Source organism: Heterodontus francisci, chromosome 30 (genome assembly GCF_036365525.1).
Source record: "Heterodontus francisci isolate sHetFra1 chromosome 30, sHetFra1.hap1, whole genome shotgun sequence".
Classification (NCBI taxonomy): Eukaryota; Metazoa; Chordata; class Chondrichthyes; order Heterodontiformes; family Heterodontidae; genus Heterodontus; species Heterodontus francisci.
Window position 1 is genome coordinate 3,702,773 of NC_090400.1, and position 23,351 is coordinate 3,726,123.

At 39.9% G+C, this 23,351-nt stretch overlaps 1 protein-coding gene across 10 annotated transcripts in view; it reads left to right on the forward strand.

The window, feature by feature from the left end:
- The window catches only part of LOC137346547 (protein CASP-like), a 734,295-nt gene that overhangs the window by 623,195 nt on the left and 87,749 nt on the right, over positions 1 to 23,351 (forward strand). For 8 of the 10 annotated variants that reach the window (XM_068010023.1, XM_068010028.1, XM_068010027.1 and 5 more), the window contains 2 exons: positions 5,692 to 5,956; positions 10,943 to 23,326. The exons of the other annotated variants lie outside the window; for them this stretch is intronic. In XM_068010023.1, the coding sequence (XP_067866124.1) occupies positions 5,692 to 5,956; positions 10,943 to 11,732 (1,055 nt within the window). In that variant the 3' untranslated portion in view covers positions 11,733 to 23,326. Of the gene's footprint in view, positions 1 to 5,691; positions 5,957 to 10,942; positions 23,327 to 23,351 lie in introns of those variants that run through there. 10 annotated transcript variants of the gene reach the window in all.

The following is a 23,351-nucleotide window of genomic DNA, read 5'->3' on the forward strand; positions in this document are numbered from 1 at the left end:
GTCACCTACATCCTAAGAACAAATTAACTAATAATTATAACAAATAACAAATATTGAGTAGTCTTCTAGTCATATTATTGTATTAGTGTAATTTGATATATTTGTCTTTCTCATAATTAAACTGGCTATCGGGTACAAGGAATTTTATCATAACTATAAGCCCTTTCTTTAGTTCATGTGAATGGTGCAGGTTTATTATAGCACATGTGTTAAGGCATATTATAAAACGTATGCAGGCTTACTTTAGCACTCGTGTGTAACAGGTTTAATATAAGCACACTTGTTTCAGGATTATTATAACATACGTATTACGAGTTTACTATAGTATAAGTGTGTTATAGGATTATTACAGCATGCATTGTAGCACGCGTGTTACAGGTTTATTACAGTACACGTGTTGCGAATTAATTATAGCACGTGTTACGAATTGGTTTTAGTCGGCGTGCTATGTGTGTGCTGTAGCGCATTGAGTGTTGCAGCGTGCACTTCATGAATTTATTATATAGCACATGCATTGAGAGTGTACGGTAGCACGCACATAACAGTGGTTCTTAAACTGAGGTCCATAGAGACTTTTCGGGGGGGTCCGCAAAATAATGCGAATATGTGCTTAACGAGTAGGGCCAGCCTTACAAGTGGAAGATGTGGACGACCACCCAGGGCACTTTGGTTTGGGCTTGAATCTCACCCTATCACCTTGTAGCCACTCAGGACAGCCTGCTGTTGCTTAAGGCACTGAGCTTTTTGGTTAAAAGCTCTTTGCGGAGTGATACAACAAATGTTAATGGAGTCTGCAGCCTCTTGCATTGGTGCACTGTCACTCAAAGAAATGCATGAAGCTGTCAAACTGGTCTCAGGCCATCCTTCAACCAGTCTTCCAGTGCTCAGGAGGGCCACTACTTTACCAGATTGAGTAAATCAACTTCTATTTTTAATTACAAGGGATTTTTATGGGTGTTTGGGGAACCACATTCTACAATCCCATCTGCTTTACCACCTGGAAGGACAAGGGCAGCAGGTGCATGGAAACAAGTTGACCTGCAAGTCACCCTCCAAGTCAAACACTATCCTGACTTGGACATATATCGCTTCTTCAACGATGGATCAAAATCCTGGAACACCTTCCCTAACAGCACTGTGGGAGCATCGGTCACAACATGAACTGCAATGGTTCAAGAAGGCAGCTCACCAAGGCACCTGGGGATTGTCAATAAATGCTGGCCTTGCCAGCGATGCTATTTCCAGAATGATTTTTTTTAGGTTTATATATTTGTATAATCATTGGCATGGCCAGTATACTTCACAGCATTGATGAATGATAACATTTCCATTAATATGGCATCTTATCACGCTGAAATATCTCACAATGAATTCCATTTGAAGTGCATTGGTTGATATGATAATTGCCTTACTTAAGAATTATTGATCACTGCAGATTCATTGAGTGATAGTTTAAAGCTGGTTACTGGGTTATAGTGCAGATATCTCTAGTAACTGCCTCCCACACATTTATTATCAGATGCATCTAGGCTGTGTTTAGTACACCTAGGTATTCATTCTATGGCTGAATTATTTGGGAGATTGTACTCAGTAGGCACCCGATATGCAGAGATTTCTTCCCATCTTGATAACTCTCCTTTTCTCTGCACTCTCTAGATATCTGCCACTCTTTTCCTACATGTCATTTCTACTGAAGGTTAGCTGTTGAATGAATATGTGGCATGCCAAACTCTACTCTTGCAACTTTCTCCAACCCCATGTTCTATGCAGCATGCACTGTTCCTGCTTTGGTTTGCTGCACAGTATACTTTGCTGTCTCTTGTACAGAGCCTTCAGCCATCATGTCCCCATATCCTGGAACTCTCTCCATTTAAACCCTTCTTGTTAACTATCATCCCACCTTCAGAAACCTCGGCAACAGTTTTATCTGTGACTCACTTCTCCCCTACATCTGCTCAGTATTCATTCTTCTGGGGAAAAAACACCTTGAACTAATAAGGCACATCAAAAATGGCAAGCATGAACTGCTATCTTGTTGCTTGTATCTGCCTTCTCTTGCCCTGGTCTGTGGTCACTGTGTGCCAGCTCACATTTCCATAATTTTTGCTTCTAAAATAAAGCGTAAGGCAACTTTTTAAAGCCTAATATGTCAGCACAGTGAAGCAATGGATGGGTTAGATGAAGGAAATAACTACATTCTATACAGAGTAAACAGCACTCTGGATTTACATAACTTGCATCCACTGATAATTTTATCACATGATCAAAGCTTTAGCACAGGTAATGTTTAGTGGGCAATCATTCCTATATGACCCAGACAGCTTAGTCATGGCAAATTAAGGAGTAAAGACAGAATAAAGATTAAGGTATACATTAACAAAAAACATACAAAGTGAATCTGTTATTGTTTATTGTTGTGACTCCGTGGGATATACAAATAAGCCATTCAAGTTTCTAAAATATTTTGTGGGGAGATAAATATGATTTCCTACCCAGTCATATTTAATTCCTAATAAAATATGAAAGTAAATCCCAGTAATTGTTCTTCGGATGTTTTAATTATCAGCATAAAAACAAAAACAACTTGTATTTTTATACAGCCTTTCACATAATAAAATGTCCTAAGGCGCTTCACAGGAGCATTATAAAACAAAACATGGCACCGAGCCACTTCAGGAGATATTAGGATAGATGACCAGAAGCTTGGTCATAAAAGTAGGTTTTAAGGAATGTCTTTAAAGGAAGAAAGCAAGATATTGGATGACCTCATGTTTATGAAGGGTAGAATATGGGAGACCAGACAGGAGTGTGTTAGAATAGTCAAGCCTGGAGGTAACAAAGGCATGTGTGAAGGTTTCAGCAGCAGAAGAACCTGAGCAGGGTCAGAGTTGGGCGATGTTACAGAGGTGAGAAGGCAGTCTTGCAGATATGTGGTTGAAAGCTCATCTCCAGGTCAGAAAAGGCACAGAGGTTGCAAACAGTCTGAATCAACTTCAAACAGGGAGAGAGATGGAGTCAGTGGAGAGTGAGTGGAGTTTGTGGTGGGACCAAAGAAAATGGCTTCAGTCTTCTCAATATTTAATTGGAGGAAATTTCTGCTCATCTAGTACTGGGGGTCAGCCAAACAGTCTGATAATTTAGTGACAGTGGCGGGGTTGAGAGAGATGGTGGTGAGGTAAAGCTGGGTGTCATCAGTGTACATGTGGAAACTGACAAGTTTTTGGATGGTTTTTGTCAAGGGGTAACATGTAGATGAGGAGGGGGGTTTCAGGGATAGATCCTTGGGGGACACCAGAGGTAACTGTGCGGGATGGAAAGAGAAGCCATTGATGGCTATTCTCTGGCTACAATTGGATAGATAAGAATGGAACCAGGCGAGTGCAGTCCCACCCTTCTGGATGATGGTGGAGAGGCATTGAAGGAGGATGGTGTGATCAACTGTGTCAAAGGCTGCAGACAGATTGAGAAGGACAAGGAGGGATTGTTGGCCTTTGTTGCAGTCCAGTAGGATGTCATGCGTGACTTTAGTAGCCTTTTCAGAACTATGGCAGGGGCAGAAACCTGATTGGAGGGATTCAAACATGGAATTCTGGGAAAGATGGGCATGAATTTGGGAGGTGGCAACGCATCAAGGAATTTGGAGAGGAAAGCGAGGTTGAAGATGGGGCAGTAGTTTGAAAGGGCAGAAGGATCAAGAGTTGGATTCTTGAGGAGAGGGGTGTTTGCAGCAGATTTGAAGGAGAGAGGGACAGCACCTGAAAAATTTGGGTGGTCGATAGTTAAGTGAAAATAGAGTTGAAAGAGCAGGAGGTAAGTCTGATAGACAAGATGAGCTTGGAGAGGGCATGAGCAGAGATTGGAGAGAAAATAGAGAAAGATACAGACAAGTGTGAAGTGATGCATTTTGGGAAGTTAAACCAGGGCAGGACATATACAGTGAATGGCAGGGCCCTGGGGAGTGTTGTTGAGCAGATAGACCTTGGGGTGCAAGTACATGTTCCCTGAATGTGGCAACACAGGTAGACAGGGTGGTGAAGAAGGCGTATGGCATGCTTGCCTTCATCGGCCGAGACATTGAGCACAAGAGTTGGGATGTCATGTTATAGTTGTACATAACGTTGGTTAGGCTGCATTTGGAGTACTGTGTGCAGTTCTGGTCGCCGCACTACAGGAAAGATGTGATTAAGCTAGAGAGGGTGCAGAAAAGATTCACAAGGATGTTGCCTGGTTTGGAGGGCTTAAGTTATAAAGAGAGATTGGATAGGCTGGGTCTGTTTTCCCTGGAGCGAAGGAGGCTGAGAGGGGACATGATAGAGGTATATAAAATGATGAGAGGCATAGATAGGGTAGATAGCCAGAGTCTATTTCCCATGGTAGGGGTGACTAAAACTAGAGGGCATAGATTTAAGGTGAGAGGGAGGAGGTTTAAAGGGGATCAAAGGGGTAAATTTTTCACACTAAGAATAGTGGGTATCTGGACTGAGCTGCCTGAGGAGGTGGTGGAGGCAGGAACAGTAGCAACATTTAAGAGGCATCTGGACAAGTACTTGAATGAGCAAGGCATAGAGGGATATGGAATTAATGCAGGCAAGTGGGATTAGTATAGATAGGCATTATGATTGGCATGGATGCGATGGGCCGAAGGGCCTGTTTCTATGCTGTACGACTCTATTGCTCTATGTGAGTTCAGGGCTAGGGCAGCAGGGGAGGGGGGGGAGCCTTAAAGGAAGTTTGGCCTGTTGGGCTGGGGGCAGGGAAGGAAGTAGCAGAGACAGCTGATCAGATGGTCTCAATAATGCCAACTTTAATATAAAATAAAGGTAGTGTAATAAATTGAACATTTGAATTATTTATCCATCTGTTCTCTATTTATAAGGGCCTAATTCCTTAGGTTCAGCAGCACGGACTGGAATGGTGGTGATGTACAGAGAGGCCATTCAGGCAGGTTACTTGGGAAGTGGAAACATTCCCCTAATATACAGTAAAGATTGCTGTTCAGAGATTGGAGCAAAACACATAGATGGAACAGAATAGCTCTATTCAAGACCACTGCAATCATTTTCAACTCCACAGCCTGGCTGAGTGGATTTCCCGCACCTTGTAGCTTGATGAAAATTGGATGGGCAAAAGAACCAAGGGAGAGATGAGGGGAAATGTTTTTAATTCATTGTGATGTGGTATGTTCTGTCTGAAAAGGTGGTGGAAGCAGATCCACTAGTACAGTCAAAAACAAATTGGATAAATACCTGGAAAGGAAAATTTATAGTGCTATGGGGAAAGAAAAGGGAAGTGGGTCGAATTGGGTGGTTTTTTTCACAGAGCTAGCATAAGCATGATGGGCTGAATGGCCTCCTTCTGTGCTGTCTAATTTTACGATTCTGCACCAGCTGGGTGACCTGTCCCACCAGGTTGTGTCCTGGGGATGAAATTGAAGATTGAGAGCCCCTTGTCTTGTCGTTTCTGATATTGACTAAATGACTTCTGTGCCAATTTAATGATGAGACTCCAGGCCTCTGAATCCACTTAATGCCAGGGGACATTTGATGAGTGCTAAAATTAGAGGAATGTTCTGTTCAGCACTGATACCCTTGATTTTAAAAATAAATCAAGTTTTTTTCTTTGAACTAAAAGGTAAATATGACTTTTCTTTAACTTTAAGCTGAACTGGAAGTTTAACTTTTTTTGTTTCAGCCTACATGAAGCGCCGGCACAGCTCAGTGAGTGACGGTCACGGCAGCGACTCTTCAGTAGCTGGGCTCGACTACAGTCAGAGCGCCAGTCCCCAGCCACAGATTCATCTGAAGAAGCCCAGAGTGGTGTTGGCCCCTGAGGAGAAGGAAGCTCTGAAGCGAGCTTACCAGCTTAAGCCATATCCATCCCCAAAAACTATTGAGGAGCTTGCTGCTCAGTTGAATCTGAAAACTAGCACTGTCATCAACTGGTTTCATAACTACAGGTGAGTGCCTCTCGGGTATTTAAGTTTACATATGAATGGCCTACGGCATTGGTCGCAGCAAGTCAATTAATATGCAACATTCAACTGGATGTATGAACAGGAAGTCTCAATGCTCAGTGCTCATCTCAGGAAAAGTTGATGGAAGGTTTTGTATATGTGAGAGTGAGAGAAGGCATGCACTGAGAGATTTGTAGTGAGCATTGTAATTCCCACCCTGTTCTGGTAGAACTACAGTACCCAGCTGTACTGTGACACCAGGCAGAAAACTTATAAAGAGCCAGCTTGAGGCATGAGTGAAACAAGAATAATCACGTAAAGAAATATAGCTCCTTTTACAAGCTCGGGATGTCCCAACATATTTCACAACCAATGAACTGCATTGAAGTGCAGTCACTGTTGTTATGTAGGCAAATGTAACAGTTCCTCTGCACACAGCAACTTCCAGCAGTGAGATAAATGACCAATTAATAAAATCAGAAAATACTGGAAATAGTCAGCAGGACTGGCAGTACCTGTGGAAAAAGAAACAGAGTTAATGCAGTTCTGATAAAAAGTTACAGACCTGAAACATTAACTCTGTTTCTCACTCCAAACAATGATGGTGCAAGGTAAAAGGAGATGGTAATGGGAAAAGTAAAGAAAAAACAGGTGGACCTAGAGGAGGTGCAAGTGGCAACAGCTACCATCCAAAAAAATGGGAGCGATGGCATGATCGGAAATTGTTGAACTCAGTGTTAAGACCAAAAGGCTGTAAAGTATCTAATTGAAAAATGAGGTGCTATTCATCAAGCTTCCGTTGAACTTCATGACCGGTTAATCTGATTTGGTGGTGTTGATTTATTTTTATTATTTATTTTATTTTTTTATTTTATTTAGAGATACAGCACTGAAACAGGCCCTTCGGCCCACCAAGTCTGTGCCGACCAACAACCACCCATTTATACTAACCCTACAGTAATCCCACATTCCCTACCACCTACCTACACTAGGGGCAATTTACAACGGCCAATTTACCTATCACCTGCAAGTCTTTGGCTGTGGGAGGAAACCGGAGCACCCGGCGAAAACCCACGCGGTCACAGGGAGAACTTGCAAACTCCGCACAGGCAGTACCCAGAATCGAACCGGGGTCCCTGGAGCTGTGAGGCTTGCGGTGCTAACCACTGCGCCACTGTGCCGCCCTTTGTGGGAGCAGTGCAGATCTGGACACATATGAGCTATACAGAATTGATGGGCAAGGAAAGACCAGCTCGTCTATCAAGCCTGCCCCACAACATGATTGCCAGAGTGATCATGATATAACACTTCTTCCCCCCCCCCCCCCCCCCCACAGCCATGTAATCTCCTGGGAGGATCAAAAAGCAGAGAAAAGAAACCCAGGGCCAATAAGGGAATAAATACGCTGGAAGATTCCTTTCCGACTCCCCCCGCCGCCCTTAGTCGAGTGAAACCAGTCCAGATCACATGGACCATGAGTTAACTATAAGGACACTTACCTTCTATATGATGTGATCTCTGCCCCAGTCAGGAACTGGTTGAGCTCTTTCTTGAAGACACAGATTCAGCACCCACCACACCAGCTGACATGTATTCCAGAGGATCATTACTCTCTGGGAAAAGGCGAACTGCCCAACATCCAGTCTATTCCTACTCTTACACAATTTAAACTCATGTTCCCTGGGCCTCCCCAGTCTGCTGAATTGAATAATCTAGTATTGGAATGCTAGTTAGCCCTTTAATTATTTGTAAACCTCTATTGGGTCACTTCTAAGTCTATACCACTCTAAAATAAAGAGAGAAATGCCCTTGACACTATCTGAGTAGCTGAGGTTCATTAAGCTGGGGATCATTCTTGTAGCTGTCCTCAGGACCTTTTCTAGGCCATCCATTGAAGGGTTCAAAACTGGGCTCTGTACATTAGATACAGTCTGACTAGTGGTCTGTACTGTGTCAAAATGATATCCTTTGATTTATACTGAGTAGTTCTCTTCATGCAAACCAATACCCTGTTAGCTTTAGCTATAGATTCTCTACATTAGTTGTGAACTATGCTGAACAACACCAAGGTCTTTTTCAGTATTAATCCCTGCAAATGATATGTGTATTTTGTGTTGCCTGACCAACATGCATGATGCTACATTTATCTAAATTAAATTCCATTTGCCTTTGTGTGGCCCACTCCCCTGGCACATCTAATTCTTTTTGAATTGGTTTGCACTCCTCTACTGTTTCAGCCTTTGCACAGATTATGGGGTGATCTGCAAACTAACTTGGCCATACTGTCCAGGTCATTAATAAAGACTATCAAGACAGTGGATCTTGGACCGATCCATGGGGATATCAGTAGTCGCCTCCAGGCTGGATGAAATCCATTAAGTACAGTTTTAATGCTGCAGGATTGGAGCTAATTACTAACCCAGCTTTTCCGATTTGTAGTGATACCCAAAGATTCTACCTTGTGACGTAACCTAGAGTGAGGAGCCTTACCAAAGGCTTTCTGAAAGTCCAGATCGACAGTGTCGACCGGATCCCCCTCATCCACTAGCCTAGTGACTTTCTCGAAACACTGTCAAATTTTTATAGTATGACCTATTTTTTCAGAAGCCACGTGATTATCCAGGGCATCTCTTTTGCTCTCTTCCAGCATCTTCCCAAAAACAGATGTCAGGCTGGTTAAAAACAGGGAACTACAGGCCTAATTTGTCCCCTTTTTTAAAAATAAGATCTACATTAGCTAGCTTCCAGTCTGAGCGGACTATCCCTGACTCTGTTGAACTACTGAAGATAGGGAGAATGAGGCTAACAGCACTGGTCCGATGTCTTTAGTCACCCTTGGATGGATATTTTCCTGACTTGGAGCCCTACCAATTTTGAACGTGCCTAATCTATCTAATATGTCACGACTTTCTAGTTTAATACTAATAATGCTATTCAATGCAATGCATCCCTCATCTGGAACATAAGCAGGAGTATAGCCTTGTTGAAAAATAGTAATTTCGCAGCTCTGCTAACCTGAGAATCAGTTTGAATCTGCCCTGCAGTATCCTTCGGTGGCTGTACACAGTCCTTAATGGTCTTCTGACTTCTGGCAATAGCTGAACTGCTTTTGCTATTATTGTCACAATTACACACCATCTTCCTTTCCAAGGATCTCTTGACTACCCTTATGGCTGTTTTTGTCCCTCAATTGCATGCGGTACTTTTCCCCGCTCTCTGAGTTAAATTCCTTAAATGTTTAGAATTCAGTTTTCAGGAGAACTCCCTGCTCTTGAGCAAGTGCTGTAAAGTGGTAGATAAATAATACAAATATTATATCTGTGAGGCGAGTATCTTCCAGTATCAGAAAGATAGATATCTATGATTTCGATCATTTGCTGTAGTTAGTCTGCAGCAAGACTGCACGTCAGGTCCCAAGCTGCCTGTGAGTATTACATGGGAGATTTACCAGGGCAATTTAAGTAGCTTTGTTGCATTGAAGTAATGACCTAGTTTCCTAGTCTGAAGATCAATCTTGGAAAAAACAGGCAAATTTGCCTTAAACAGTAACACATTTTTGGTCAGATTTCACAAGATCTGTGCTGTAAATTGCAGGACCCAGTAAAATACTGATTTAGTATTTTGCTTTTGTTTCTTGGGACCTTAAGGAGACAAGCTTAACAGTGAAAATTAAATCATTCAATATACCACTTCAGCAAGCAAAACTATTCAAATGAATAGTTCTGTAGCACAATTTGTATTCTACATATTTCTAATCCTTCCCTTAATCGCATGTGGTGCAGGAATCTTTAACATTGTGGTCTGGCACGCCCATCAGAGACACCACAATTAAATCAGGCTGTGCTGCCTTTATTTGTAACTTATTACTTCACCATTGGTAGCCATGCCTTCAGTTGCCTATGCCCAAAGCTCTGGAATTACTCATAAATCTCTCCACCTCTCTACTTCTCTATGTTCTTTGAAGATGCTGCCTAAAACCTTTGACCAAGCTTTAGGTCACCTGTTCCAACATCTCTCTATATGGCTCAGTATCAAATTTTGTCCAATAATGCTCCAGTGAAGCGCATTGAAATGTTTTATTATCTTAAAGGTGCTATATAAATGCAAGTTGTTGCTGTCGTGAGGATAGCACCCTTGAGATTTGTCTCTGAGTTGAACTGCAGCCATCTGACATTGTAATTGCTAATTTCAAACTCCAGACCTGAGACAGCCCTGAACAGCACAGTGGTGAGCTGCTCGTGTGAATATACAAGACATCCCTATCACTCTGTAGACATCACTCACCACACTTTGTTGCAGATGTGAGACAATCTTAAGAGCATGGGATGCTACCCGTGAACAACTAACGCTTTTTTTATTTTTAAGAAAAATAGGGGTCTGGTTCCTTGTAACTCAGAGTCCGGGAATTACAAGAAGCTAACAATTCACAAACATCCTTCACTCACTACTGCTAACTTCAGGATGTGCCTGTCTACAGCAGTTCTATCATATCCTTAAAGGAAGAAGTCAGGTTAAATAGAGCTATGCTTCAATAACACAACGTTACACTCTGTTACACAGGGCAACACCTCTGTTATTTTAAAACAGCAAATCCTCATAGTTAAAATCAGTAACACCATAAGAAATCTATGATCTTTCAGTAAAACTCTCATTCCTTTTAGAAGTACTTACGAACTGTCATTCAAATTCTAACATCTTCTGTGTAAGCATTTATTTTCTAACCTCCCCTTGAATTTTTCTTGTCATCTCAAACTTGAGCCCTCTTGTTACTGTCTCACTGACTAGTAGAAATAATCTATCACTATTTATCTTAACATAACCCTTCATTAATTTTAAATGCCTCTACAGTGTTACCCCTTAACCTTGGTTAACCATGTGGGTATGTATATATTGCATCTAATATCCATTGAGGTGCAGTGCAAAAGTGATGAAAGATGGAAAGAAAATCTCAGGAATAAGTAAGCATTCTAATAATTTGTTATGTTGCAGGTCCCGCATTCGAAGAGAGCTGTTCATCGAGGAAGTGCAAGCAGGGCCTCATGGTCAGACAGGATCCAGCAGCTCTCCATCTGTCAGAGGAAGTAGGACAGGTCATAGTTCAGAAGGGGAAAGCTGTGATGGAGGAGACTTGGAAGCGGTGACTGAAGAAAAGGATAATGTCATGGGAATGGAAAGTTACAGTACTGGGCGCATAACCCCTCAGGGAGGGCAGGTAGAGTCAGTTTGTGATGAGGATACAGAGTCTGTTGTGCAGGCTGACATTAAAGATGCCACATTGATTGGCACAAAGGGCTCATCATCCCATTTAGAAGGAGATGCCATGGTCTCTCCAAATGCTGAGAGTGAAGATGAGGGCATCCTGAAGCATCCGGGCCGAAACAAGAGATCACACCGGGAAGCACATGCATCAGGAACATCCCTGGAGGAGTTCCAGAAAAGCCAGCCTTCGGTCCAGTCAGTTATAGAAGAGGACAACTCTACCTCATCCGCCTCCATGTCGGCAATTGTAGCAGAGACCTCCCGAGATTTGAAAGAAGATACCTCTTCGATGCAGCAGGCGAGCAGTGGGCAGAGCACAGTGTGTGGGGGCACCCCATCCTCTTCTACTACAGGCCTTCAGAAAGGCCTGTTCAGCTTTTCTGACACAGCCTCACCTACCCAAAAAACAAGCCTGCGCGAGAACAGCTTAAGGCGTAAGAAAGCAGCAAACTTGAACAACATTATCCATCGTTTGGAGAAGGCTGCAAGTCGGGAAGAGCCCATTGAATGGGAATTTTGAGATTAAATTATTAATTATGCACAACTCCTAAGAGTTAGGTATTAAGAGACCTTGGACATTCTGTACTCATTTTATCCTGTCACGCACTTAATGCCCTGCAGGCCACAGGGCAAAAATGCCATAGGCCAAGGTGCATATAGAAAAGGAAAGCATTAAGTTCCGTTCATCATTGCATTTTCAAAGCAAGAGAGTTGAAACATGCAATTAAGCTTTTGTACCCTGAAGTGTTTTTGTGTCATGGCTGATTTTCAAACTGTCTGGGATTAACTGTTACAGCTTTGCCTTCCCCCTCTGCCAAGTGGGCTTCAAGCAGCAACACCCATCGGCTAAAGAGGGGTCTCTTTTGCCATAAAATGGCAGCAGAGCGATATTACACTATTAACTTCTTAACCAGAAAAAGATTGGAGAGTTTTCAAATGACTAGAATTTTGTAGCTGTTCAGTTGCCACTGAGAGATTGCACAGTCATCTGACTCTAAACACACTAGTTTGGTTTCTTAGATATTTTGAGAATTCTTGCTGTTTTAAACTTTGAAAGAGAAAAAAAACACATTTAGTCCACTTATTTTTTAAAAAAAAGGTCACGTATAAAAAAGATTTGTCAAAAAGATGTGGTAGGTGAGTTAGTGTTTTCTTGTATGTGAATTTAGAATAATGATATGTAGTGCACATTGTTTCATAGCTTTAACTGACTCTGGTTTCTCTGCAGGCCAGGGTTTGTTTAATACACTCCATTTTAGGCCAAATCAGGACAAGATCTGAACTTAGATATTTTATAACCTGCTTTTTAACCTCTAAACCACAAAGCACGCTGATCAGACCTCATATTGTCTATATGTGTGTGTGAGAGTGTGTGTGTGTGAAAGCAAGTTGTATGCGCGTGAATTCTTAGGTCTGACTGATTTCATACGTACCAGTGCACATTTAGAATGCATTACTGCCACCCTTTTCTCAATAAGCTGTGTCATCAGTAAAGCTTGTATGAGTCAGCTTGTCACGAGTTACATTATTTTTTCTTGCCATATCTTTAATTAAAACTAACAGTAGATAATTTCAGTATACAAGAATATTTTTTGTGCTTATTTATAGGTGCTTTTTTTTCTATCCATTGTTAGGAAGGGATGAAAGGGAGCAAGTCTTGTTCTAGAGGGTCAGACTGCCGGCAGTATTTGGGATATTTTACAAGTTCACTGGATAAATATTGGCTCCTTGACATCTTTCAATCTCCAAATTATTGATTAGAAGTTGTTTCTCAGTGTAAATTGCATCATGATTTTTGTGTTGGTCTTTTAGGTCAGAATCCATTGAAGTAACTGTGTAGCACAATCATAACCTGTCATTTTAATTATAATATATGAATTCTGTTTTCTATAATAATTATGGTTGAGGAGTTATATACCTGATATTGCACCACAGTGTGTTGTGTGTAGTTTTTGTAGCAGATTATGACTGTTTATAGGGAAAACTACATTACTTGCATGATATGTTAAATAATCATATATTTCATACATAAAACTGTACGTGTAGATTGAGCACTTAGCTGTTAAGTACTGGTGGTGCTGATTCATCTCCAGCTAGTCATAGGGAAGGGCTCTAGGAGGCTGCAAGGCAGTGAGTTAGAATGAAATCCTCCAGCATACATGTCCACAAGAGAGCATTCCTCAATATCAAGCTGTATATGCTGAATTTTCTAAGTTGCAAATAATATGAGGTGAAACTGCCTTCTTCCAAAATAAATGTTGTTAGTGCTCGGCATGAGCGCAAAAAACCGAGTGCACCAATACAAATCCCCCAATCCCAGCATTGAAATGCAAAGTGGAATTGCTTATAAATGTTTAATTATGGAGGGCAAGCTCTATTTACTTTTCTCTCTCGGTCTCCCGGACCTATTCACCAACTGCATCCAAAAGAGTGAGAGAGACAGGCTACACCCAGCGCTCTGCTGGGCAGTGCTGAGGAATAGTCCAGGAACAATCCTGATATTTGCCTTCCTCCTATTGAGAAGCTGTTTAAGTTCCACTCTGTATTATGATCAGCCCTAAGATCAAGATCTCAGTGACTCAGAGAATTGAACCTGTGTTCCCTCCCTATTCTGGCCTCAGTACTGCTCCACAATACCACACAATTGCCCCAGTTAACCAGAGGTAATGCTCCTCTTCATTGGCACAATGGTCTCCTGCCCCAGTAGTACTTTTATCAATAAATCTTTGGACTTGAGGCTGAGGTAAATAAAATGGTAATCAAACAGAATATTTCAGAAGGGTTGGCACTTACTGTACTCAGTTTTCTATCTCCTGCCCTCTCAAACACAAGCATCAAAATGACTGCTGTAGCAGCACTACTGCTCCTTATAATTCTGCATCAGTGTTTGCGTATCATTTAAATATAGCTTTGCACAATATCGGCGAGTTGGAAGTTAGCCCTTGGTTACAGATGGGGAAGATTATTACCATATTTCATGTCTTGAGTTTGCACCATTGCCAAGAAAGGGTTGGGGGGTGTGGAGGGTGAAGGACTAGGCCCCTGGTCTTGACTATGTTCTCATTTTGCTAACTTTGGCAAAAAAGACATTTTATAAGTAAATTTTCGTAACTATTCTTGAGAAATGGTAGTCTGTCCATCTGTTGTTTCATCCTCCCCTAAAGCACGTATGCCCCTTCGCAAAATAGTCCACTTTGCAATGTGTGCTTAAGGCTGGACAACTCAGGAAATTAAACCTTAATTGGAACATGATATAATCATTGTAAATGTAACTTGAAGCTTCAGATTTTGATACTATTTCTTAGAATGTAATAACTTTATCCCAGGAACATTTACAGTAGTGTGTATTTCTGCAGGGCCCACGCTAGGGGTTTGAGAATAGCTGTATATTTGTCCCATAGTCACTGTAGCACAGTTAGTGATTATTACAAATACTCAGTAATATCAAGAGTTGACATCTTGCTGAGATAAATGGGGCAATGTGTGTGCATATTATTTTGACAATGTTTGTGCAGTCTACATAGAGCGGTGAAAGAAATGTTGCAGGGGCAACAGTATTTTTAGCAGGCAGATAGATCATATTGTTTTATTCATTTTAATCTTCCATTTTGTCCTTTATATCTTCCATTATTAGCCATAGCTTTTGTCCCTTTGTTGTCACTGGTATTTAACTTTAGTATCGGGTGGTAATTCATAATGACGTACAGTGTCACACACATTCGAAATCATTTAATATTCATGAATAAAAGGAAAGTTCCTGAAAACAGTGCTCCATAATAATTTGTACATAAAGCTGAGTTTACCAACTGCAAAATGCAGGTCACTGCTTTAGAAAATGTGCAGATCCTAAAAGCAAATACTTTGTATTGATTTGCAAGAGCTAGCACTTAATAACCAGAGCTGTGTTGAGATTAATTCTGATGCTATTGGAATGAAGTATCCTCAGTAGAAAAGTCTTGTGTTTTTTGTAAATAATTCTTGAAGCTGACATCCTGAGAACAATGTAGGCATTTATTTTAGTTTCGTGTTGTTAATTTATTCATTTGAAATTTAGGTCTGACTGCCTGGCAAATCTAGACTTTTTCTTTTGAGAACTATAAAAGTCCATTGATTGCCCAATTCATCCTTCCTGTATTTGAAACCCTGCCTCCCATTCAGCATCACTTTTACATAGACTGCTGCAACTGAAAGAAAACTCACTATCGCATTTCAGGATATGTGTTTAGTTTTATTAAGTGAGTAAGTGAATATTAATCTGTTATATATATTCAGATGCTGCATTTTAATCTGCATTTTAGGGGATTATTTCCAGGCATTTTATATATATATATCAATTAAGTTTTAATTATTTTTTATTTAGATAGTTTGGAGGGAGTGGTAAACTACATTTCATTTCAAGACATATGCACCCTTTTAATCTCACCAGATAGCCTGGTCAGAGTAAAGAGATTTGTATCCTGTGATTTTATAGTGTGTATTTATGGATTCTATGTTTCATGTAACTTGCCTTCTAAGGAAACTAACAACTACTGTGGGCCCCTCTAATTTTACAAACTTGAAAAATATTTAAAGCTATTGATTTTGTTTGCAAATAATTTGGCAACAAAGTCTTTCAGTTCTCCAGGGTGAAATAATACAGTTGGAAAATGTCCAAACATATTGGTAACCATAAATCCTTTTAGCAGTAAAAATAGAGGGACCACACACTGAGATACTGCCCCCGATATTAAAAGTCCTGAAAGGCTGGTTGTACGTGGTGACATTTGCTGCCACCATTAATTGGTGCCTGTTATATTTGTGCTACTGCAGTGTTGTAAAATACTTGTAGTTTGAGTAAGTTTCGGTTCTACAGAAAAGCTAGATTTTGTACTAAGTTTTAAATGTTATGCCAGGAGCACTTTGTATGCACCATTTCCATTTACTTCCTGAAACATGAGCTTGTTACTCTTAAAGGCTGCCATCAAAGGCTGTACGCTGTAGAGTTCTGTCCATGAGATTCTAGGTTGAGACTATCAACACATTCCATTTTGACCCATAACAGCTATCAGGAAATATGATCTTTGTAACTCTCCCTTGTTCACTCTTCTCTGATCTTCCCTTTGGGTGGGACTGCACCCAAGTCTTCTGAGATTACTGTCTGCACTACCAAGCCACCTTAAAAGACAATGATTAATGCAAATATTCCTGTGAACCCCTGCTCAATTTGTGCATGCTGGCATATGATGCTAAAATTTCAAGCTAGTACAAATAGCAGGAAACAAAAGAGCAGAACTCTTGTGTGCCTTGAATAGGATAGTATGCTAAGAATGAAAGAGTCAGACTCTGTCATACCCATAGATACATGTGATCGCTGTCACTGAATTGGCTGGCATAAAGTGCAACAGCCAAAAAAAAAGTAAAATACATTCCCCAAAGCACTTAGAGCATATTTTATTAAGAATATATTTTTAAAATCTGTTGTGATGCAGTCATGTAAGCACAAAATTTGTAAAATCAGAAGTAATGGAAGGAGAATAAATTCTGTTCAGAGCCTTAGAAGTATTTTTCTATAAAGCCCTTCTAAATGGTGGCTTCACCAACATATTTTGATGGTGAATATTTTCTCTCAAAAGCACTATTATAAAAAGCAATACTGACATTCCATGGATTTTTAATTGTAATTTTTGTAAAAATTTCTACTCTTAACTCTTTAAAAGATACTTTGGAATCATTTGCTGTCCAACAGCAAAAATGCAGTCAATTCTCCATGACATATTGCAATTGACAAGCACAGCAGCCCAGTCTCAGATTGGTTTTATACCTGTGCTGAAACTCCGTATGTAAATACATTTTTGACCTTAAATTCTGAGAACTGGCCGCCTTGTATTGCCAATACTTTTCTATTGAAGTAACGCATAGCATACACTACATCATTTTCATATTATATATTTATATCTCGAGATCCAAAACCAGCCATTTTCGTTGGGAGGATCTGCTTAAGAAAGAATATAACTATCACTTTTGTTGAATCGCTACATTTCTACCTTTCATTCAGTGTCTCTTTTCATTTACTCCATGAAGCTGTTTTCGTAAGCTTCTAGTTGGATCTAATTGTTTCTTTACGTTTAGACTCAAAGGTGTGAATTTGTTCTTCAGCCATTTGATTTATTCAGTAACCTTTAAAAAGTTTGGTAGAATTCCTGAGAAAGTTATTGCTTCGAATGCATTCATTATGCAAACCCCATTGTTTTGAGCACTGTTGGAATGCATCATCAAGCAAGATGTTTTCTAGTGTTTGTTATAAAGATGGCACAAGCTTGGCATTCAGTATAATATATCCAGAGAACAGCATTAGTGATGTAATTAATGTGCACCTATTATCCACTAACCGAGTAAGTCTCCCCAATATTGGTTTCATAATTTAATACATGAAACAGAGAGAAATGTGTTTGACTACAGTGGTTACATGATATGAAGTAGAATACAGTTTTCCCAATTCATCCAATAAGTGGGATAGTGGGAAAAATGTATCTTTTAAGTAAGAAATCAGATAAGATCATTTAGTATTTGGTTGCTTTTAAGCATTTACCCTACACCTTGTTTGGAAAGTTTGTTCTTTTTCTAAGTCAACATTTGAGTTTTTATTTGTGGGAATGGAATCACCAACATCATTGATCTGTTAATATAATCTTCCTTGCTCTTCCATCTTCAGTGTGAAATTGTGTATACCCTAAGGTTTCTTTGGTTTACGTTGATTAGTTTATTCTGCACAGCCAGGCCAGAATAATCAGGCCTTTGGTCATATTCACAGCTGCTTTTTAATTCACTTCAAAGGCAAGTGGAGTTAGGTTGATTGAGATAACTACAAGATGAACAAGTCCCTGTAATTCTTCTCCCTGGCATGGAATACTCTGCTCTTGCTAAGGCTTTCATCTAGCACCCTAATGAGAATGGTGTAAGTTTCAAAGTAGAGCTAAGACACAAACCTGTAACCTCTCCTTTGGGATTGAAGTGCTACTATAATATTTGTTTGATTGTTGATATTTCCTCAATACCCCATTCTGCATTTCATTCCTTTATTGCCACACCCTATGATTTATTCCTTTATTGCCCTGTTCCATTACATATAAACCTGACCCTAACATCTTTGCCTAATGCATCAGAAAAGCAAAAATGCCAATTCCTTCATACCCTCTCAGTACGGCTCTTAGTATTGGTAACATTCTATCAAAAGCTGCCTAAAGATAAACCTAGCTCCCTTTATACAAAAAGTTAGCTTCGAAGAGAGTAAGCTTCTCATGTGTATAACCAGCCAGATTGTAATATTGACCTTCCCCATTCGAGGCCAGGAGCTATTTTGTTTTGAGGCAAGTGAAACCACAGTGGCTTCATCAATGGGCTTTTTGAAATAGCTAACAATAGCCTAAATTATCTGAGCATTCATGTTGAAGTTTTATTTAGAGGAGTTGCTTAATTTCTTACATTTCCTATGATCTTAACTTTACTAATTTTTCTCTTTGCATAAATGTATCAGTGCGATTCATATCAATACAACTCAATGAACCAACTAATTCATCACTATAAGCATATTTTGGTAGAATTGTGTGTCACAGATACAGCACCTTTCCCCCTCTGTAAATGTACAGCATATGGACTTTAGGCTAGGGTCAGTGATTGTTAAAATTATTACAAATAACAGACTTAAAAGAAATATAACAAGCAAAATGTTTTAAAAACAGAAACTGCTGGAAATACATAGCAAGTCATTCAATATCTGTTCCTCGTGAACTCCTCAGCTTTAGCTCCTTATGCATCTCTTTTACTCCAATTGCCAATATCAGAATCCTCATCCCGCCACATCCCTGCCCACTTACCTTATTGGCCTCCTCTCTCCTCATGTTGAGTCACAAGTTCTTTGTTCCTCTAACTCTGATTCTCTGTATGCCACCCCCCCCAACCCCCATCAGTAACAGAGCTTTCTCTCTCTAACTCCATTGGCTTTCCCTGAATTGATGTTTTCTCAAACCCTACATGTATGCCATGCCTTTGGTCATCTCTCCAAACTTTCCCCACCCATGTTCTGTGTCTATGTGGAATGTTACAAAGGCACTCTATAAAAAAAGTAATATTTTTGTTGTTGTATGTTATTTTATAAAGGCTTGCTTTCTGATGTTTTATCAGTAAATGTCTGGAATATATGTTGTGTTCATAAAACATTGAGCTAAAGACATGATGTGCCAATTGCTGAGTACTAATCTCAAATACACAGCCAAGTGCATAAATTTCAAATGTAACTTCTTTTTAGTTCAGTTTAGGGATGTATGCATCACTGCCAAGGCTGCCATTTATTGTCCATCACTAGTTACCCTGAGAAGGTAAAAGTGGGCCGCCTTCAACTGCTGCAGTTCTTTGTGGCAATTTGATACAACTGATTGGCTTGCTAGGCTGCTTCAGAGTACAGTTGAGAGTAAAATGACATTGGTGGGAGACTGGAGCCACATATAGGCCAGACTAAGTAAAGACAATAGTTCTCCTTCCATAAAGGTCATTAGTGAATCATTTGGGTGTTTATAACTATCTGGCAGCTTCATGGGCACTGGTAGCATATTTTTTCACTTCTAGTTTTAATAAACTGAATTCAGATTCTCCAACAGCAAGTGTGGGATTTGCACTCTCATTCGTTTGGATTATTAGTCCAGGCCTCTAGATTATTCATCCAGTAACAACCACAATGCTATTGTACCCGGCATATCCTGACAGAAGTTTATAATTCACTTCCAGTTTGCTGTATGCATCTGGATATATCAGATTTTCATATTCTGCTTCTTCCAATACTCATGATAGACTCCTGCACGACTTCACAGCTTAACCTGCTGCAACAAAGTCTTCGTAATTTATTGAAAAGTTGAGAGTAGTTAATAGAGTTAAGGTCTGCCCATAATGGTTTGATCATGTTGAAGACCAGTTGTTATTTCGTTAGTAATACATTTAAACAGCCAATGACAACACAATTGCTTTAAAAATGATTGATAAATAATGGGAAGGTCAGTAATTCCTGATATCTGGAACATAAAGCTCCCTACTTGTCAAGGACTCCCAACTTCAAGGCCTGCTTTATTTTTATCTGCCGTTTTGCATTTAAGAACCCTTAAAGCCCAGACTGATTGGAAGAGAGGATCTACAATTTTAATACATAGATATTTATCTGTACACCCAGCATTTGTTCTCTAATGTTTGTTAGGGAGATTAATTACTGTGGCATATACTATCAGTAGCAAAGGTGCTACAGTCCATGGATAGCATCTAAAAGGTGCTAAAAGAGTTCAAAAGTAGCTTCATTAGGCAAGTCGTAGTATTTTTGGTTTTAAACAACTTTCACCTCATCCCCTTCACACAAAAAGAGCTATTTTATGGTCAGAAAAGCTATATTGACATAGTGCTTCCACGGGAGACAGTTACACTGAATTTACTGTTGCGGTAGTATATTGATAACAATGGCCAGGATATGCTACATGTCCCAATGGGGTTTCCATTCCCTTGCTTTGTATTTGAGTTACTTTCTTATGTCGCCCCAAGTTTTCACTTTTAAAATATGTTGGTAATTATGTTCAAGTTTCATCTAAAGTTTACGGGTTATGTGTTTTCTAAATATCAAGTATTGCAGGATTACAAAAGCAAAAACGAAAATGATACTGTTACACATGGCTAGATACTATAGCCAACAATAACTTTCTGCGCTGTCTGGTTTTATGCCAATTTTCACTGATGATGTGAAAGTTTGAACCTGCTTGTATCAGAAGCCCTAGATAAAGACATAAGAATTTAAAGTATGATTTATTTTTCCAGAATTCTTTTCCTTGTGCTTTTTTAGTTTCTTCACCATTATACACATTCCTTTTCAGCTTTGCAAGAGAAGATAAAGGCAGACCACAGATAAGATGAGTAATGTACAATATTCACATAAAAATGAACATTATCACATAATTTGATTCCTAAAACACCAGAAATCCAAAAATCCCATGTGATGAAGACAGAATTTGACTTATTTAGTCATTAAGCATTTGCATTGGCCATGAATTTCTTCACATTGACCACTTGGTGGCAGCTGCACTTCCTGGGTGATAAGAAGTCACGTTTCAGATGATGGGTTATTTACTATGTTAGGTGGCACACATACTTAGCGACAACCTAGCTGAGAACCAGGAAAAATTCCTCAAAGTGAAAGGAATGGGTTGACTAACAGTAGAGGCTCAAATCTGCAGTTTCTGTAGTGGAAAAGCAAGCTCACTGAATTATAGGCCAAGCTCAGCACTGTTGAAGTACGGCTCAGATATTGACTTGTGAGCAACTCCCATATCATCTAAGTTGTGAGGAGCTTGGCTTCGTCTCAGGACTTGGAGACGAAATGAAAAGTAACAAAAATGAATAATGTATCTAATAAGCAGCAAGGTGATAGCATATCCCAGGTTTAGAAGTGTAGGTACAGCCTGTGCATATTTATTTGTGTTAATAGATACCTGCTTCACTCAGAGCACTAAAATGCTCTGCAAATTTCTCCTGAATCCTACGTTCAGATATAGCAAGGTACAGGTACTGCAGGGTCTCCCTTGGATAAAACTGGGATAAATGTTCATCATTGTCCCCAAAGCAAGTGGAAATCGCCATGAAAATAGGTATTGCTGAAAGGTGTTAATACATTTCGAAAGAAGGTTGTCATGAATGGTTTCAAGTTCTGAATGCTGAATGTTGCTTTATAGAAGGGTGCTACTCTGAGAGAATATACCAGTCTTTCAGGGCCCACTTCACCCAGGCTTGCACTGTGTCCAGAGATGACAACCCGTATGTGATAATATAAAGTTACGTCCTTGACCCAGTCTCATTCTCATTTGTAATTGACCCAGGCCTGTTTAATGGCTGCTGCCCGTGAGAGTTGTATTGAAACAGTGAACTGCAGTGCTCACTAGCAACAGTTAGAGAGTTTACCTCAATTATTTTGGTTGGTTACAACAGAATAAAATAACATCCATTGTTTACCTCTCCAGCGTGAATTGTAAGCCCATGATTCATGTCCCATTAGAGAGAACAAGCAAGTTAACATTCAGGTATAACCATTCATTCTGCTTTGAATGATGGGTTACACCTGCAATTTTAACTTGTCACTTTTCTCCTCAGATGCTGACTGACGCACTGAATGTTTCTGGCATTTTGTTTATGATTTCCAGTATTTGCAGTTTTTTCTTTTGAATTGTACACTTTTTAAGGTTGTATGGCAAATGAACTTAATTTCTATCTGTTGAGCTTGGTGAGGTGACTACAATCGTTACTTGTGTGGTCGTAATTCCTATCATGTACATCTGGTTCATGGTTTATAAGTTGAAGTGAGACAGTGGTCGTAACTTTTGTTCCAGCCTCCTAGAGCCTCCTACAAGTCAAGTTGTTCAATACTGAGTAGAAAGAAAAGGTTTTATTTACAAAGCATTTTTCTTTTATTGGGGGAGGGTGGTGGGAATTCATGGAAGTGTACATGAATCACCTGTGCAATAATGACTTGCCATTGACGGACAGTGTCTGAACTGCTCCATGTACTACTGCAGCACACACGTGTGGCATACTGACCTGGACTATTTTAATAAGCTTATCATCTTTTCCCTCCCCCATCTCCAAGGGTGTTGTGGTGTCTTACAGTTTAGCAGTATTTCATTTTTGTTTGCTATTACGCACTAAATGTCTTAGAATTTTTTAGAATTTGCTATTCACAGGTAGTCACAAAGAAACGTCACAAATAATAAACCCAGTTGACCAAAAAAAAGTTGTCATTTTTGTACACACAGCTTTATGCTACCCATTCTTTTCACTGTGATCCACGTTTTGTAACTGTTTTTTCTTGATATTTGTTAGAAACTGGTTGAAACTTTTCTGTATGGCTGGCAGTAGTGGAATCTACTCCCTCCATTGGCAGAACTAGGTTTCTTTCTGTCTCTGGTGATTAGCCATATAGCATATTCTGTTCTCAGCACTGTAAACAGTCCCTATATGATATGGAGAAGCAATATCACTGTATGAAACTCACATGATGTATTATTCACTAGCACCCTAGGTGTGATAATTGAAGTAAATATCTTTTATACAAACACAGCACTGGCCTGCATTGTCTTTATTT